The 15,440-nt window shown below is 67.6% G+C and overlaps 1 protein-coding gene across 3 annotated transcripts; it reads right to left on the bottom strand.

Moving 5' to 3' along the window:
- CACNB1 (calcium voltage-gated channel auxiliary subunit beta 1) lies at window positions 1-13,810 on the bottom strand. Of its 3 annotated transcripts, none has more exons than XM_064473584.1 (14): window positions 11,954-13,810; window positions 10,089-10,175; window positions 8,265-8,384; window positions 7,589-7,711; window positions 7,345-7,481; window positions 7,181-7,257; window positions 6,741-6,886; window positions 5,436-5,516; window positions 5,280-5,338; window positions 4,624-4,733; window positions 3,712-3,863; window positions 3,504-3,599; window positions 3,242-3,427; window positions 1-2,055 (listed from the first exon to the last, which is right to left on the bottom strand). In XM_064473584.1, the coding sequence occupies exons 1-14, from the start codon at window positions 12,038-12,040 to the stop codon at window positions 1,603-1,605; spliced, it is 1,914 nt and encodes a 637-aa protein (XP_064329654.1). In that variant the 5' UTR covers window positions 12,041-13,810; the 3' UTR covers window positions 1-1,602. The 3 variants fall into 3 exon arrangements, with proteins under 3 accessions (XP_064329654.1, XP_064329655.1, XP_064329656.1); XM_064473585.1 differs by lacking the exon at window positions 6,741-6,886 and adding an exon at window positions 5,687-5,706; XM_064473586.1 differs by lacking the exon at window positions 1-2,055 and having other exon boundaries at window positions 2,062-3,427.
- Window positions 13,811-15,440: the final 1,630 nt, after the last annotated feature.

The following is a 15,440-nucleotide window of genomic DNA, read 5'->3' as shown; positions in this document are numbered from 1 at the left end:
GCAGGTCTCACCGAAATGTTTATTACAAAGAACGAAGCGAGCGGGGCGAGTCCCCCCACACACCAATGAGAATAAATAAATAAAATACACTTTGTCGGGTCTTTTTAAATAAAAGTTTGTGGAGTGACATAAATACGGGACGTCCCTCTGCCCGCGGGAGGGGGGGGGTCACTGCCCGGACCCCCGCCACCACGGGGGTGAGCGCCAGGGCAGGTGGGTCTCAAAGCACTTGGCAGGCGGTGACACCGAGTCCCCCCAACACCCCAAAAAACGGGGAAACTGAGGCACACAATGGGCGGAGGCGGCTTGGCAGCGGCAGAGCTGGGTGCCCCCGAGCCCCCCGACCTGGGCTGGCAAGGCTGGTGGTCTGGGTAAGGCAGTGACCCCGGGGGCCCCCAGCATCGCCCCGGGGTGGGGGGGAGCAAGGGGCTGCCCCATAAGTGAGGCGAGCCCAGCCCCACGGTGAGGGCTGGATGTGGGGTGTCCCCTCCCCATCCTGGTGTGGTCACCCCCACAGGGGTGGGGGGGACGAGGGGTGCTCTGGGGTGGGCACAGAAGGCAGCGCCCCAGGGTGCAGGGGTGGGGGGGCAAAGGTAGACTGGCTGGGCTGGGGGGGACACGACAGACAGGCTCACAGACAGACAGACAGACACAGCTGGATGGGGTGAGAGCACACAGGCACGGCAGGGGGGTTGGCACGGGGGTGGGGGGTGGGGGGCAGGAGCCTGGCGCTGCCTGGCAGTCCCAGGGAAAGGAGGGGGCAGCATGGGATACACCCCCCGCCCCCCCTAGGGCAGAGGGACCCTCTGGGTGCTGCCATGGCTGTGACAGGCCAGGGCTGGGCAGCTGTTAGCACGTGTTAGACACCCCCCCCAAACTGGCTCAGATCCCCCCAAATTCAGGCAGAGCCTCTCCACAGCAAACACATGCAAACATTCCCCCTCCCCGGGCAGGGAGCACCCCAGGGGGGCACAGCCTGGGGCAGTGGGGAACCCCCCCAGTGCCTGGTGCGCCCCAAAGCCCTGCGCACACCGCACACACATGCAACCCCACCCCAGCTGCTGGGGGGCCGGAGGGGCTGTGGGTCACAGCCCTGCAGGGGTGTGGTGCCAGGCTGCAGGCACTGGCTGCTAGGGGGGTGGGGAGCAGCTGGCAGGGACCCCCCACTACCACCACCAGCTCAGGGGTCCCCCCGCAGCCGGGTGGCAAACAGCACCATGGAGAAGCAGGGGCACCCGGAGGGGGGTTGGGCAGCCAGCAGGCATGGCTGGGTGGGGAGCACGGCCCCCCACCCCGTGCCCGGAGCAGGGGACGGGGACACACCGGCTGCGGGCAGAGCCCCCAGGGTCCCCTTTGGTCACTTGCTCTCCCTGCCAGGCAGGGAGGGCCCGAGGCACCGCGAGATGCTGGGGGGCTGCGGCAGGGGGCGAGACCCCCCCCACACCAAGGAATGAGGCAGGGGGAGCCCCCGGGGCAAAACCGGGGCTCCCCATGGCACGGCTGGCTGGGCTCTGGGAGGGCACAAAGGCAACCAGCGGGGCTCTCCCCCACCCCACTACTGGTGCTGGAGGGGGGCCCATCCCCTGCCTGCACCCCCTCACCCTAACGGATGTAAACGTCCTGGCCCCAGCCCTCCACGTCGCTCTGGTCGAGGCCGAGGGGCTCCGGTGGGTCGGGGCAGTAGCGGTCCTGGCCCTTGGCTCGGCCCCGCAGCCCCCGGCTCTCGTGCCCGGGCTCGTCCCCGTCCCAGGCACCGGGGCGCTGGTGGCCAGGGGGGACGCGGGGTCTGGCACCAGGGGGACCCGGCGGCTCCTCCTCGCCAGGGTCCGTCTCGATGTCCATGCAGCAGGAATCACTGGGCTCCGTGCCGGCCGAATCGCGGCTGCCCGGGGTCTCTGAGTCGAAGGTGTCCTGGCGGGACAGGCTGCGGGGGGCCGGGCGGGCGGGTGGCGGGGGGGGTCGGCCCTGCCCGCAGCCCCCCGCCTCGCCCGGGCCCTGCCGGAGGCGGCCGTGCTCCCCCTCGCGCGGCGGCTCCCCAGGCACTAGGTACGGACCCTGGTTAGGAGAAGCAACCACACCGTGCAAGGAGAGACGGACAGATGGACGGGGGGGGCAGTTAGTGGGGGGGTGAGTTAGCTGTGGGGCTGGCGTGGGGGGCACATGCGCTCCTGCCCAGCCTGGCCTGGCTCACCCGGGACACGACAGCCCACCGCCAAACGGCACCGGGGGGTCTCTGGGGCAGGGCCAGGGCAGGAAGGGGGTGACGGGGCAGGGGGTGGGGGAAGAGCAGCGCGGGGAGGGCTGCGGGGCGGGGGCTGGTGTGCCAGCAGCGTCCCACTTGCTGCAAGAATTAGCGACAGACAACACAGGACAGACGTCCCTCCTCTGCCTCCTGCCCTGGGTGGGTGCCACAGACCTCCCGGGCTCAGCACCGTGAAGCCCATGGTGAGACGGGGCTCTGCACCCCCTTCCCAGCTGGCCCTCACCCACACCAGGACACCCCTCAAGCCCTCGCCACTGCCATGGCTCCCCCAGAGCTCTGGAGGGGTGTGGGAGTGGGGGTCTGGCACCCCAGCATCCCCTGGGCCGCACAGAGGGGACCCACATTCCCAGGGGGTCTCAGAGGGGGCCGATTCCTGGGGACTCCACATCCGCAGGGGGGCTCCAGGCCTGGGAGGGGGCACAGATCCCCAGGGGGACCCCGACTCCAGGCTTGGCACCAGCCCCAGGCAGGGAGCAGATCCCTGGGGCTGACCCTAGGGCCAGCCCCAACACCCTGAGAGGGGAGCAGATCCCCAGGGGTGGCCCCAAACCCAGGCCGGGGAGCAGGTCCCCAGGGTGGGGGCAATGCCAGCGACGGTCCCACCCCAGGGGGCTGCAGTTCCCCAGGGCGGCCCCAATCCCAGGGGTGACCCCAAACCTAGGGGGGGCTGCATTTCCCCAGGGCGGCCCCAAACCCCAAGTGGGGAGCAGGTCCCCAGGGGAGGTAATCCCAAGGATGGTCCCACCCCTGGGGGGCCACGGGTTCCCGGTGGGGCCGATCCCAAGGATGGTCCCACTCCTGGGGGGTGGGGGGGCCTGTAGATCCCTAGGGTGGCCCCGATCCAAGGGGTGGCCGGGCGTCCCCGCTGCCATCTCACAGCGCGTGCTCTTCGAGGGGTCCGGGGGGGCTGGGGGTGGTCTCGGCGCCCCCGCGCCCCCAGAGGCCCAGGTTCCTGCGCAGGGAGGTGAGCACCTGTACCTGGAGGTTGGAGACGGGCGCGGGGCTGGCGGCCAGGGCGGCCGTGGCCATGGTGCGGTTCAGCAGCGGGTTGGGGGGGTTGCTGCTGGGGGGGTGCGTCGCCTTCCAGTACGCCTCCAGGTACTCGGCCAGGTGCTCGCAGGCCTCCTCCAGCTGGTTCTCGTCCAGCACGATGTCGAACATCTCCTGAGGGTGGGAGGAGACCATGGGCCAGGGCGGGGCAGGGCGGGGCCAGGGCGGGGCCAGGGAGGGGCATACTCACAGGCGGGCACTGCGCCAGCTTGTCGGAGGCCACCATCTGTACGTTGAGGTGCTTCGCTTGGGATTTGCCCCGGGACTTCACCAGCCGCTGCAGCACCTGGGGCAGGAGAGGGCAGCCAGGGTGGCTGCAGGAACCCGGCCCGACCCCCGCAGCATGGCGGGGCGGGGGCTGGGGCTGCCCCCCACCCACCCCGGGGGCCCGCACCGACCTTGGGGGAGGTGATTTTGATGTAGACGATGATGGGAGCCAGGGATGTCTTGGTCAGCTGGGCCGGGTGGTTGATGGTGTCGGCATCCAAGGCCACCAGCTGCAGCGTCCGGGCCAGCTCGAAGATGCGCTCGGTCTCGCTCTGGACCTCGGCTGCCGGGGCAGGGAGACAGCGAGGGTCAGGGGGACGGCGCGGGGGGACGGGCGAGCACGCAGGGGCTGCGGGGACAACCGCTGGGAGATGTGGTGAGGGGAGTGGGACAGGACTAGGAAGGCTCTTGTACTGGGACTTGGCCACTCCAGTGCCACCTCAGCCTCCGGGATAGGGGTTTCACTGCAGCAGGGAGGTGTCGGGGGCTCCCAGCGCTGGCAAGGCTGGGTGAGGAAGGGGCAAAGCCCCCTACCACACACACTTGGGGTGGGGGGGGTCAGACGGGGCTGTGTGACCAGGGTGTCCCCAGCCCTCAGACTCTGCCCAGGTGGCCGGACCCTGCTGCATCCCAGAGCCTGGCCACGGCCAGGGAGGGAGGCGGGGATCCAAGGGGACACGGCCCCCACTGCCCCCCACCGGGCAGGGGTCTCCAGGGGTCCCGGCGGGTCCAAGCTACATACCCAAGACATCTGTATCAGGAGCAGGGGAGGAAGGAAGCGGCGTGGAGGGGAGGAAACCCAAAGGAAAGGAGAAAATGGAAAGAAAAACACAACAGAGAGAAGATAAAAGGGGAGGAGGGGGAGAGAGACTGAGTCAAACCAGCCCTGTGTTAGGCACCCCATGGCGGCGGACCCCCACACCTCACCCTGGCATGGGCGGGACGAGCACCCCGGGACGGACAGACAGGCTGAGGGACGGACAGGCTGCCGGGCTGATACAGATGGAGGCTTGGGGTGGGGGTGAGCCGCGGTACCGCCTTACCCAGGCTGGAGCGCGTGCTGGAGCGCTCGATGATGGTGTGCTTGCTGGGGTTGTTCAGGACGGAGCGCTTGGCCAGGGAGATGTCGGCCGTCACCCGCGTGATGGAGATCCTGCGAGACGCAGAGGGCACGAGTGGGCTGGGGGAGCAACAGCGGGGGCCACACACACCCCACCACATACACACCCAGCACCTTGGGTGGGGGGCAGGGTGGGACCCTCCTTCCACCCCCTTCCTCCCACCTCATCCACAGGGCTCCTGCTCCTCAGGGGAGAGATCCCCCCAATAACAAGAACCATGGGGCTGGGCTGAGGGTCCCCCACAGGGTTAGGGGTCTGCCTGTGGTGTTAGGGGTTCCCCTATGGGGTAAGCGGTCCCGCACAAGGTTAGGGGTCCACCCGTGGTGTTAGGGGTCCGCCCACAGGGTTAGGGGTCTGCCTGTGGTGTTAGGGTTCCCCTATAGGGTTAGGGGTTCCCCACACAGTTAAAGGTCCCCCCACAGGGTTAGGGGTTCTCCTATAAGGTTAGGGGTCCCCCCACAGGGTTAAGGGTCCCTCTGTGGGGTAAAGGGACCCCTATGGGGTTAGGGGCCTGCTGTGGGATTAGGGGTCCCCCTGTGGCGTTAGGGGTGCCCCCGCCACGCAGCCGCCTGTCTCACCTGCCGTCAAAGCGATGCTTCAAGAAGTCAAAGAGCGCTTTCTGCATCATGTCCGTGACCTGGCGAGGGAGGAAGGCAGGGGGGCAGAGCATGGGGGCCGGGGTCCCCGCCGTGTCGTGTGTGTGTCCCCCCGCCCAGCGCGCCCCCAGTCCTCACCTCGTAGCCCTTCAGCGACGGCCCCACCAGGATGATGGGCCGCATGGAGGGCACGACGTCGTACGGGGGCACATGCTCGGCCTGCGGGACAGAGCCGGGTGTTAGCGGGGCCGGGGGGATGCGGGGCGGGACGCTGGGCTTCGCCCCTGCGGGGGCAGCTCTGGGGACTGAGGGTGGGGGGGGGGCTGCAAGCGGGGGGCACCCCATCCCCTCCCCACGGGCCATCCCAGGGGGGTCCTGACGCTACTCACCGATTTCTGCTTCTGCTTCGCTACGTCCCGAGAGGCCGCACGGGGCCGGGGGGTGGGGGGGGCGAGAGAAGACAAACAAGGCATGCGTGTTATCCGCGGGCGTGGGGAGCGGGGGCACCGAGCGGGGCTGGGGGGTCCCCGGGGGGCGCGGGACCCCCCGGGGGGCTGCCCCTGGGGACGCGCGTCCCCGTGAGCGTGTTTCACACGAAGCATCGCTCTGCTCTCAGTTAGATTTGGGGTGCAAGCGGGGGCTGGGGGGGCGGTGAAGGGGGGGGGCTCGCCCCCCCCCCGGGTCTGCTCCCCCCACAAACCCCTGCAGACCCCCCCCGCCCCGCGCTGTGGTTGCGCCCGACCCCCTCCCGGCTTCGGCCCAGGTTGGGGGGAAGGAACAGTCCATTCCCATTAGCGGGGGGACGAGACAGCGGCCGTGCGGGCACACACCATGCGCACACGGGGGGGGCGGGCAGGGGCGGGGGGGCACGGGCTGGTCCATCCCATGGCCCACGGGGGGGCAGCCACGGACTGATCCATCCCATGGCCCATGGGGGGGCACGGGCTGATCCATCCCATGGATCACGGAGGGGACAGCCACGGACTGATCCATTCCGTAGATCATGGGGAAAGGATCAGTTATGGGCTGATCCATCCCATGGATCACGGGGGGGGGCAGCCACGGACTGATCCATCCCATGGACCATGGGGGGGCAGCCACGGGCTGATCCATTCCCTGGCCCATGGGGGGGGCACGGGCTGATCCATCCCATAGCCCACTGGGGGACGCAGCCACGGGCTCATCCGTCCCATGGCCCACCGGGGGGGGACACAGCCACGCACTGACCCACCCCAGGGCGCATGGGGGGCCACCCCGCCGCCCCGTCCCCCGCAGCCGCTCATGCCCACGCGGCGGCGCGGGGACAGGCCGTGGCGGCGCAGGCAGGGTGCTCGGGCAGCCCGTGGCCCCCAGCACCCAGCGAGTGCCCCCGCCAGCCCTCCCAGGCAGTGTTAGGGCAGGCAGGGTGCAGCAGGCGAGCACGGGGCCGGTGGGTGCCGTTACCTTCCTAAAGAAGGGGATGCGCTTGGTGTGGGCGGGGGGGGTGGTGACACTGCTCACGCTACTCTTAGGGGAGCGGTGGGTCTCCATGGCCTCCTCCTCCTCTAACTCATCGGGGTCAAAGGCAAAGCTAGGCATGTCCAGGGCACCTGGGGATGGAGGGGCAGCCGGAGCCGGGAGAGGGGAGGGAGAAAAGAAGAGCGATAATGGCGATGGAAGAAGGGAAAAATGGAGATGGTGGGGCTGGGAAGAGCGGGAGGGTGGTGGGGATGGGAGGAGGGGAGAAGCAGGGGAGAGGGGGGTCCCCAAGGTAAGGGATGCACCCGCCTGCCTGCACCCGGGGCGGAGGGGCCGGAGCTGTGGCGGAGGGCGGGGGAAGCACCCCCCCAGGCTGGTCCTGCCCTGCTCAGGCCAGGGGCTGTGGGGACCCCAGACACTCTTACCGCTGGCCGGGGGGGTGGGCCGGCGGGTCCCCGTCACCACGTCGCCCAGGCTGGAGCTGGAGTTGTCCCCCGATTTGCTGGACGGGAGAAGCACAGAGAGGGGTGAGGGTGGGATGGGGGAGCTGGGGGGAGCTGGGGGAGGGAGGGTCAGGGATGAGCCCCACCTCGAGCTCAGGCGGTTCTGCCTCATCTTCTGCTCCTGCAGCAGCCGCATGTTCTCCAGCTTGACGGGGCTGGGGATGAAGCCCACCTCGCAGCCCTCCTTCACCAGCCGCCCGATCCACCAGTCGTTGTTGTACTTCTGCACCGGGGAGGGGTGGGAAACACCTGAAACCCCCAACACCCACCCCCAGGGCTGCCACCCCCGGAGTGCCCCCAGCCCCGCGCCCCCGCCAGCCCGTTGCCCACCTCCTTGATGTGCAGGAAGTCTTTGGGCTCGAAGCAGATGGCCATGCCCTGCACCGGCATGTCGTCGCTGGCGGACGGGTTGTAGCCGACGTTTGTCCGCACGGCAAACGCCACCGGCTTCGTCTGCCAAGAGGAGAGGGCTCAGCACCTTTCCCCACCCCAAACCGCAGAGACACCCCCACCACCACAGCGAGAGCCGGTCCCCCCTCGGGCCAGGCGGGTGCCGGGCAGCGGGGCTGGCTCGGCTCCTACGGGCACCGCGGCGCAGCCGCTCACCAGAGCCTGCGCTGGGGACACTGTGGCCACAACGTCCCAGGAGCTAACGAGGGGCTCATTAGCTAATTGTCCTGGGCCTGCAGCCGAAGCGCGATGGGTGCTCAGCCAAGGCGAGAACTCAGGCGTCCAGGCTCCCAGTTCCACCCAGTAGACCCCACCGCCTTCCTAATGCCACCAAGAGACCCTGGGGCCACCGCTTCAGGGGACAGGATACCGCAGGGATGGAGAGCAGGGGTAGCGCCGAGGGGGGCTGGGGGGGTCCCTGAGCCTGGGGTCAGCCCCTTCCCACAGCGGATCCCATCCTGCTGGGGCAGGGGCCGCAGAGGGTGGGTGGCAGGGATACCTGCCCACAGCTGGGGAGGTGAGGGCGGGTGGGGGGTCTCCAGGCCAGCCCTCCCACCTTGGCTTTCTCCAGCTGCGCCATGGCCTGGCGCTCGGCCTCCTTCCGCAGCGCCTCCCGGTCCTCCTCCAGGGACACATCCGAGTCCGAGGGGCGGCTGGTGTAGGACTCCGCCGAGCCCTGGGAGAGCGGGGAGAGGGGGTCAGCCCCCTCCGTCCTCCCCCAAAGCGGGGAACCCAGCCCCAAGCCCGACCCTGTGGCCATCTGCCCCCTCCCCAGGACCCTCTCTCTAAGGCTGGTGCCCATCATCGTGGTCTCTGGGCATGCTGGGGAGAAGCCACCCCTGAAAGCTGCCTCCTCCGCAGGCAGGGGCACCTCCTGCCTGGTGGCATCCCGGCGGGGTTACGGCAGGCCGAGGGCCGGCACAGCTGTTCCCACCGCTCCGGCAGGGAACGTGATACCGAGCCGGCGCCTGCTCCCGTCCCGCTGCCACCGGCCTCCCTGGGCCCCTCGTCAGAGCCGGGAAGGCAAGACAAGACCCCCCCGTGCCTGCCCGCCGTCCCCCGGCTGCCCCCCACCCGCAGGGAGGCCAGCGGGGACAGCGCTGTCCCCCACCAAGGGGTCCCATGGCAATGGGGAAAGGGTGCTGTGGGATGAATCGGGGTCACCCCAGGACAAGGCTGGAGCTGGGGTGGGATTGGAGACCCCATGCTCACCCCCCAGCCCCCTGGGGCCGGAGCCCAGGTGGGGGGCAGCAGAGAGACCCACGGGCTCCCCCAGCCCTAGGGCAGTGGGTGCTGTGGGGAACGGCAAAGGCACCAACCACCCTGGGGGGGCTGCTCCCCCCAAGCCCCTCCATAATCCCCTAAGCCCCACCAGGGCCCCCCAGGGTAGCGGGAGCCCCGTCCCCAGTTTGCCCCATACTTCCCAATCACTGGGGAGGTGGGGACCGCTCTCCTTCACACAGGCCCCTACCCCCAGACATGGGGCAGCAGCCCACCCAAGGGCACCCCTCCCCAAAAGCCATGGGGCAGAGACCAGCTGCCCCCATCTCCTCCTGCTGCTGCTGGGGGTCTGGCCCTTTCCGAGCCCCCCAGTCACATGGTGAGTCTGGAAGGGCCTTTGCGGGGGGGTGACTCGGGGTCCAGGCATGATACCCTCACCCTGCAGACCCCATGGGTCCCACCAGCTCCTGGGACCACCTGCTCCAACCCCCATGGAGCCGAGGGGGACCCCACTCCGTGGGCAGAGCCAGCAAGCCAGGACGGGAGGGTGCTGGGGGCTACGTCCCGGGTGCCGGGGGACTGTGGGGCGGGGGGGACGCTCACCGGGGCGGCGGGGTGGTCTTTGCCGGCTATCTCCATGGTGGCAGGGCTGGGGGCGAGTGGGTCAGGCGGGCGCTGGGCTGGGGCACCCGTGGGTCAGGTTTCAGCCCTGGGACGTTCGCAGCCGCCTGGGGTATATTTAGCCCTGTGCCGGGCAGGGAGTGGGGGCCGGGGGGGGCCGCAGGGGCTGCTGCCAAGCCAACAGCTCTGCCGGGTAGATGGGGCTGGGGAGGGCAGCTTTGATGCCAGCTGGGTGACATCAGGGATGTGTCACCTACCTGGCACCCCCAGGAGGGGCAGGGAACCCCTGGGAGGCTACAGGACACCAGATGCTCCCAATAAGGGTGGGGGACAACTCCCCCCAGCACCCACCACAGGGCAGAGTAGGGACGGGGGCCACAGGTGGGTCTGGCCATTGCAATGCCCACACTCCCCCCCAGGCCAGGCTCAGTTGCAAACTTGGACACCCCCTCCTCAGTCCCCAGGGGGACAAGGGTCCCCACAGGCAGGCAGGTCCCACGGGACCCCCCAGGACAGCTGCCCCCCCGCAACTGCTCACCTGCCGGACGAAGCTGTTGGAGGTGGTGTCGGACGAGGTGCTGCCATCCGAGCGCTTGAAGCGGCTCTTGCGCTTGCTGTACTTGCCCTGGGGAGAGGATGGGGGGGGCAGAAGGGGAGCGCTGGAGCCCCAGGACATGGGGGGCAGCTCTGCCCCCCCAGCCCCAGCTGCCAGGAATGCCCCGTCCCCCTCCGCCCCCACCCTGCAAGCAAACCCAGCTCCTGGGGGACAAGAGGAGGGAAACTGAGGCAGGGAAGGGGATGGGGTTGCCCCCCTGCTCAGAGGCCATGCAGCCCCCTCCCCAGGGACCTGGCAACGCCTTATCCAGGGGGCTGGATCTCTGATCTCATGGAAAGGAGAGGGAGCTGGCAGGGCTGACCGGGTCTGGGGGAGAGCCTCGCCGCAGCCCCCAGATGCCACGGCCCTCCCCAAGTCAAACCAGAGCCCAACCAGTGCCCCAGGGAGGCGGCTGCTATGGGGGCACCCCACGCCCGCCCGCGTCCCCACACCACCCCCCCAGCGCCCGAGCTCCGCACACGCGTGGGCACCGTCCCCTCACCCATGCACGCTCCGTGTAAAGGGGTGCACATGTGTGTGCACCCGCACACCCACCCACACCAGCCAGCACCCCCACAGGATTCCCCCGCTTCCTCCAGTGCCTCCTCCTGGGATGGACTGGAGGAGACGGGGATGCCCCTTGCAGCACCTCCTCGTGGGGGGCGGCGGGGGGATGCCAGACCATGCTGGGGGGGGGACCCTGGGGAGGGCGAGAGGCTGGGACATGCCGGGGCGAGCAGGGTTGTCACCTCCCTGGCGTCTCGGAGGGACAGCTGGGCCCAGCTGCCACCCAGCCTGGGGATGGGTGGTCCCCACACCGGGCAGCACCGGGTATTTTTAGGTCCTTCGCCCCCGGCCCCAACACTGGGCCCCCCACCCACCCCATCTGCCGCTCCCAACAGGGGCTGGACACGCATGGGGCTCAGCGATGCAGGTCCCTGGGGTGGGGACGGTGGCCCCGCTGCCAGTGTGGGGTTCACTGCAGCCACCCAGAGACACCGCCACACACCCCCGGAGATGGGGGAGACACCCAGCCCTGCCAGCCCCCCCTCTATGTGACCAGGGCCTGCGTCTCCATCCCCTGTCCCCCCCCAAAACTGTCACCCCAGCTGGTTGATGCTCCCCAGGGCACCACAGATGGGGGTCTGTTCCCATGGGGGTGAGCGGGGTGGGGACAGCACCCACCCAGACCATAGGGATGAGGTGCTCCACTGGTCTGTGGTGCCCCCCACCCCACTGGGACCAGCAGGGGACACATCCCTTCCCTGTCCCCCCAGGGTGAAGGGGACAAGGGTGGGGGGGCACCACCCCGGCAGAGTTTTCCCAATTCCTGAAAGTTTACCGGTGTGCATGACACCCCCGCACCCACCTCCCCAATCTGGGGTGCTCCAGGTGGGCAAACCCCATGGGGGGTGTGAGTGGGGGGGAGCAGTGACACAGCAAGCAGCACAGAGCCTCCCCGCCATGCACTCCCCAAACCTGGGGGCTGGACACCCCCTCCCCTGGGATGTTTGGGGCTATGGGGAGGGAGGATGACCGTATTTGGGGTCCCTCCTGGGGTAGCTCGGTTATGGGTGGGGGGCACACTGTTTTGCATGCCGGGGGGTGAAATCACCCCTGATTTGAGGGGTAGGGTTTGTGGGGGTACCCCACTGATTTCCCCACAGGGTCGGGGGCGCTGCCATGGCCCCGTGGGGGAATCGACGGGGCTCACCCCCTCCCTCCACCGCCCCCACGCACCCTGGGGTAGCACACGATGGTACCGATGCAGCCCCCCCTCCCCGTCCCCAAATTTCCGGGGGTGTCACCTGGAGGGCGGCGTTGTCGAAGACGTCCATCTGGATGTCCTGCGTGGAGCTGTAAGGGGTACGGGCCATGCCGCCTTCCCGCACCATGGAGCTCGCCGGGGTCGGCGGGGACACACACACAGGGACAAGACGATGACGATGACGATGGAGCCCAGGCCTGGCCTCCGCCGTACCGGCCCCCGCGGTGACGGCGGCCCTGGCGTGCAGTGAGCGAGAAGAGGAGGAGGAGAAGGAGGAAGGAGGAGTAGGGACGGCGGCAGGAGGGGACGAGGGATGGCGGGCGGCCGCCTCCGCCTCGGCCGCTCCCACCGCATTCCCGGGAGGGATGAGGGATGCGGGGATGCACACACACCCCAACCCCCCCTGCTTCCCAGGTAGGGTACCCTCAAAACGGCTCCTTCCCCTGACGGAAAAAAGCGGGGGTGATGAGGATCCCCCCTCCCTAAATCGGGGGGGCACAGTGGTGCCCACTGCAGCTTGCACATCCAGCCTTTAGCCTGGAGCAGGCTTGCTTTCTTGGGGGGGGGGGGAACGACACACACCCCAAAAAGAGATGGGGGGGGACACAGGGCCCCCAGGCTGTTGTGTGGCTCTAGGGGGGATGTGCAGATGCAGCTGCACCCCCACCCCCAAACGTCAGCACCAGCGAGATGTGCCACGGTCTGGGGGACCCAGGGCTCCCTCAGGACAAGGCTGCCCCTAAACCTCCAGCTTCTCCCCCCCAGGCCCCCCCGCCACAGCCTCAGAGTGACCCATGCTCCCCCCCCCCGAGCCCCTCTGCTCCCCATGGCCGCACACAGAGCCATCCGTATGCCCTGTGTGAAGCATCCAGCACATCCCCACAGCAATGGGGGGCTGCCCAGGGCCGGTGGACCCCACGTGCAGCTGGGGAAGGGGCTGCACTTGGCACCCACCAGCCCCCAGCGTGGCTGCAGCTGCCCTTGAGGGACCCCAGCACCGTCCCTGCCTCCTCGTGCCAGCGGGTGCTGGTGGGCGAGGGCTGCAGGCAGCACGTGCCAGGCAGGACGCAGCTTGCCCTTGTCCCCTCCCTGGGGAGCCCATTGGTGTCGGGGCCGGTCACCTCCTCCCCAGGCAGGACCGGGCTGAGACCTCCCGCATTCATCTCACATCAACTGTATGTACCACAGGAGCCGCTGCCGCCGGCTGTTGGAAAGTTAAAAATTCCTTGGGACCCCCCACCCTACCCCATGCCAGCGGGTCTTTTCCTGCTCCAGTCCCAGCTCCCGCAGCTGCGGGACAATGTGCCCGGGGAAGTGGGACAGCTGACGCCACATTTTCCATTATTAGCCCCCATCCATCACCGGCACCGCAAGGTGCCTACGACAGCGCCGACGCGCGCTTCGTGACAGCCGGGCAGGTGGGGAAGGGAGGTTTGGAGGGGGATGAGCTGCCCAAGGTCACACAGGCTGGCACCACTGACCCCGGGGCACCACCCCGGAGCCCAGCCGTGCCCAGCTCCGCGCCCTGTGCGTGGCCAAGCTCCGGGCATTGAGATTTCCTCGGCCCTCAACACCAGAGCCTGCCCGTCTCCTGCTTTGCCTACCCTGCCCAGGCCTGGAGTCCTGGGACAGCAGGAATCTGGCAGCAGAGGGGCAGCAGAGCGTGGTGGCGAGGGTGTTTGGGGGAGGCAGAGCTGGGTGCCAGGGCAGAGGCGGTGGGGGCCCTGCCAGCAGGGAGCCTGCCCGGAGGCGGAGGGCGAGCGCACCGTTCCCAGGCAGCTGTGTGGGAGCATAACACAATTACAGCATCTCTCCCTTCCCGCTGCCAGAGCTGCTTTGCTCCCCGGCACCCCCCCGCTGCCGCCTGCGCCGCCAGGGGCACGGTGTGCCAGCACAGCCCCTCTCTGCCCCGGCCCGCTGCTCCGAGCACCAGCAAGCTCGGCAGGCACAGAGCTACGGACGTGCCCATCCAGCGTGGGATGCGAGAGAGCAGGCAGAGGAGGGATGGCAGAGCTTCCCGCACCTCTCTGGAGGGGCTTGTGCACAAGCAGCAGCATCCCTACCTGGGCCGAAACCACTCCTTGAATTTGGGGGCAGATTGGTCTCTTCATCCTTGTCCCCCTAGAAGGTGTCGGAGCTCAAGGTGGCACTTCCACAGGGCTCGGGGACGCACGCACCCCTGTGTCTCACACCCGTTCTCCTGTCTCCAGCCCACACAACTGGCCAAAAGCTTTACAGGACATTGATTTCCAGCGGCAAAACTCCAGAGCCACTCCTGGGCCGGTAAGTAAAACCCAGCCACTCTCCTGTCTCAGGATCCTCCAGATTTTGCTGTTTGTTTTATGAAAATGATGAGTCAGTTTTTAAACAGCAAAAGCCTGTGTTTATCTGTGTTTTTCTCTCAAAACGAACCAAAAATCTGTTGCCATCGGCTCCTCTTCTCACGCCATATGCTGACTGTGCTGCGGCCGCCAGATTCAAAAGGAACCGTTAGCATCTTGTCTTGGGTGTTTAACGAGGCGCCTTTGGGGCTTCCACTCTCCAACCACTCGCAGCCTTCAGTGGTTGAAAGGAAAGAGGGAAAAGAATTGCTGCAAAATCATGAATTTGGGCTCTGTATAACAACAGCATGGTTAAAAAGCAACATTTTCGCCGGTCAAGCTTGCTTTGAAGTGAGAATTCAGTCGCGGAGAAACCCCTGTGTTTTTAGGCCAGTTACAATCTATACGTTGTCATTTTGCAAGCTTTCCCTTCTTCCAGGAACTCTTCACCAATCTGTTCCTGGAGAGGCTCCAGCACTTTTCTAGGTTGTTTCTCCGACACGAAGGAGGCCAGTTGCCACCGGGCCCATTTCAAGCCTCACTACAGCACTTTCTGGGGAGGCGCTTGTGGCTGGGAGAGCCATGAGGTGCCGCTCAGCCTGCCCGTGCCTCAGTTTCCCAACTGCAAATGGCGCCACAGACACATCCAGACCTCACTGTGTCTTTGACTGCAAATTGCTGGGAAGGTAAAACGCTCTCTGCCAACGTCAGCCCTTGCTGCAGCCCTGTTACCACAGGTATTAACAGGTTATTTCACAGGAAAATGCAAGTCCCCTCTTTCCTCAGCAGCACCATAACCCAGGGACTGCGAACGAGGCGGAACTTAATCCACGTGTGGAAACGAAGCGGGATCTGAGACCCCAGCTCGCCCCTTTCCTGCGCCAACCTCTGGACATTCGCACCACCCTTGGGAAACAAGGAACGACTACAGATGAGCACTGGAGAAATGGGAATCCCATCACTTCCTACGCAAAGCAATGTGACAAAAGCTGACGTTGAACTCCTGCTAACCTAGAGCTTCCCAGGCTGGCGGGGAGGGTGAGGAATGGACCACCTGGGCCCAGGTTTCCTCAGATCCAACAACGAGGCCGAACCTAGGCTGGGGACAATCTCCTGCAGCCCCCCATGTGAGGGGAGGCCTGCAACAAGAGCGGGGCCGGGCCCAAGGCAGGGCCGAGCCGGGCCCTGCACCTCTCGGCCCCGCGC

Source organism: Phalacrocorax carbo, chromosome 25, assembly GCF_963921805.1.
Source record: "Phalacrocorax carbo chromosome 25, bPhaCar2.1, whole genome shotgun sequence".
Classification (NCBI taxonomy): domain Eukaryota; kingdom Metazoa; phylum Chordata; class Aves; order Suliformes; family Phalacrocoracidae; genus Phalacrocorax; species Phalacrocorax carbo.
This window is presented reverse-complemented; position numbering and strand designations above follow the sequence as displayed.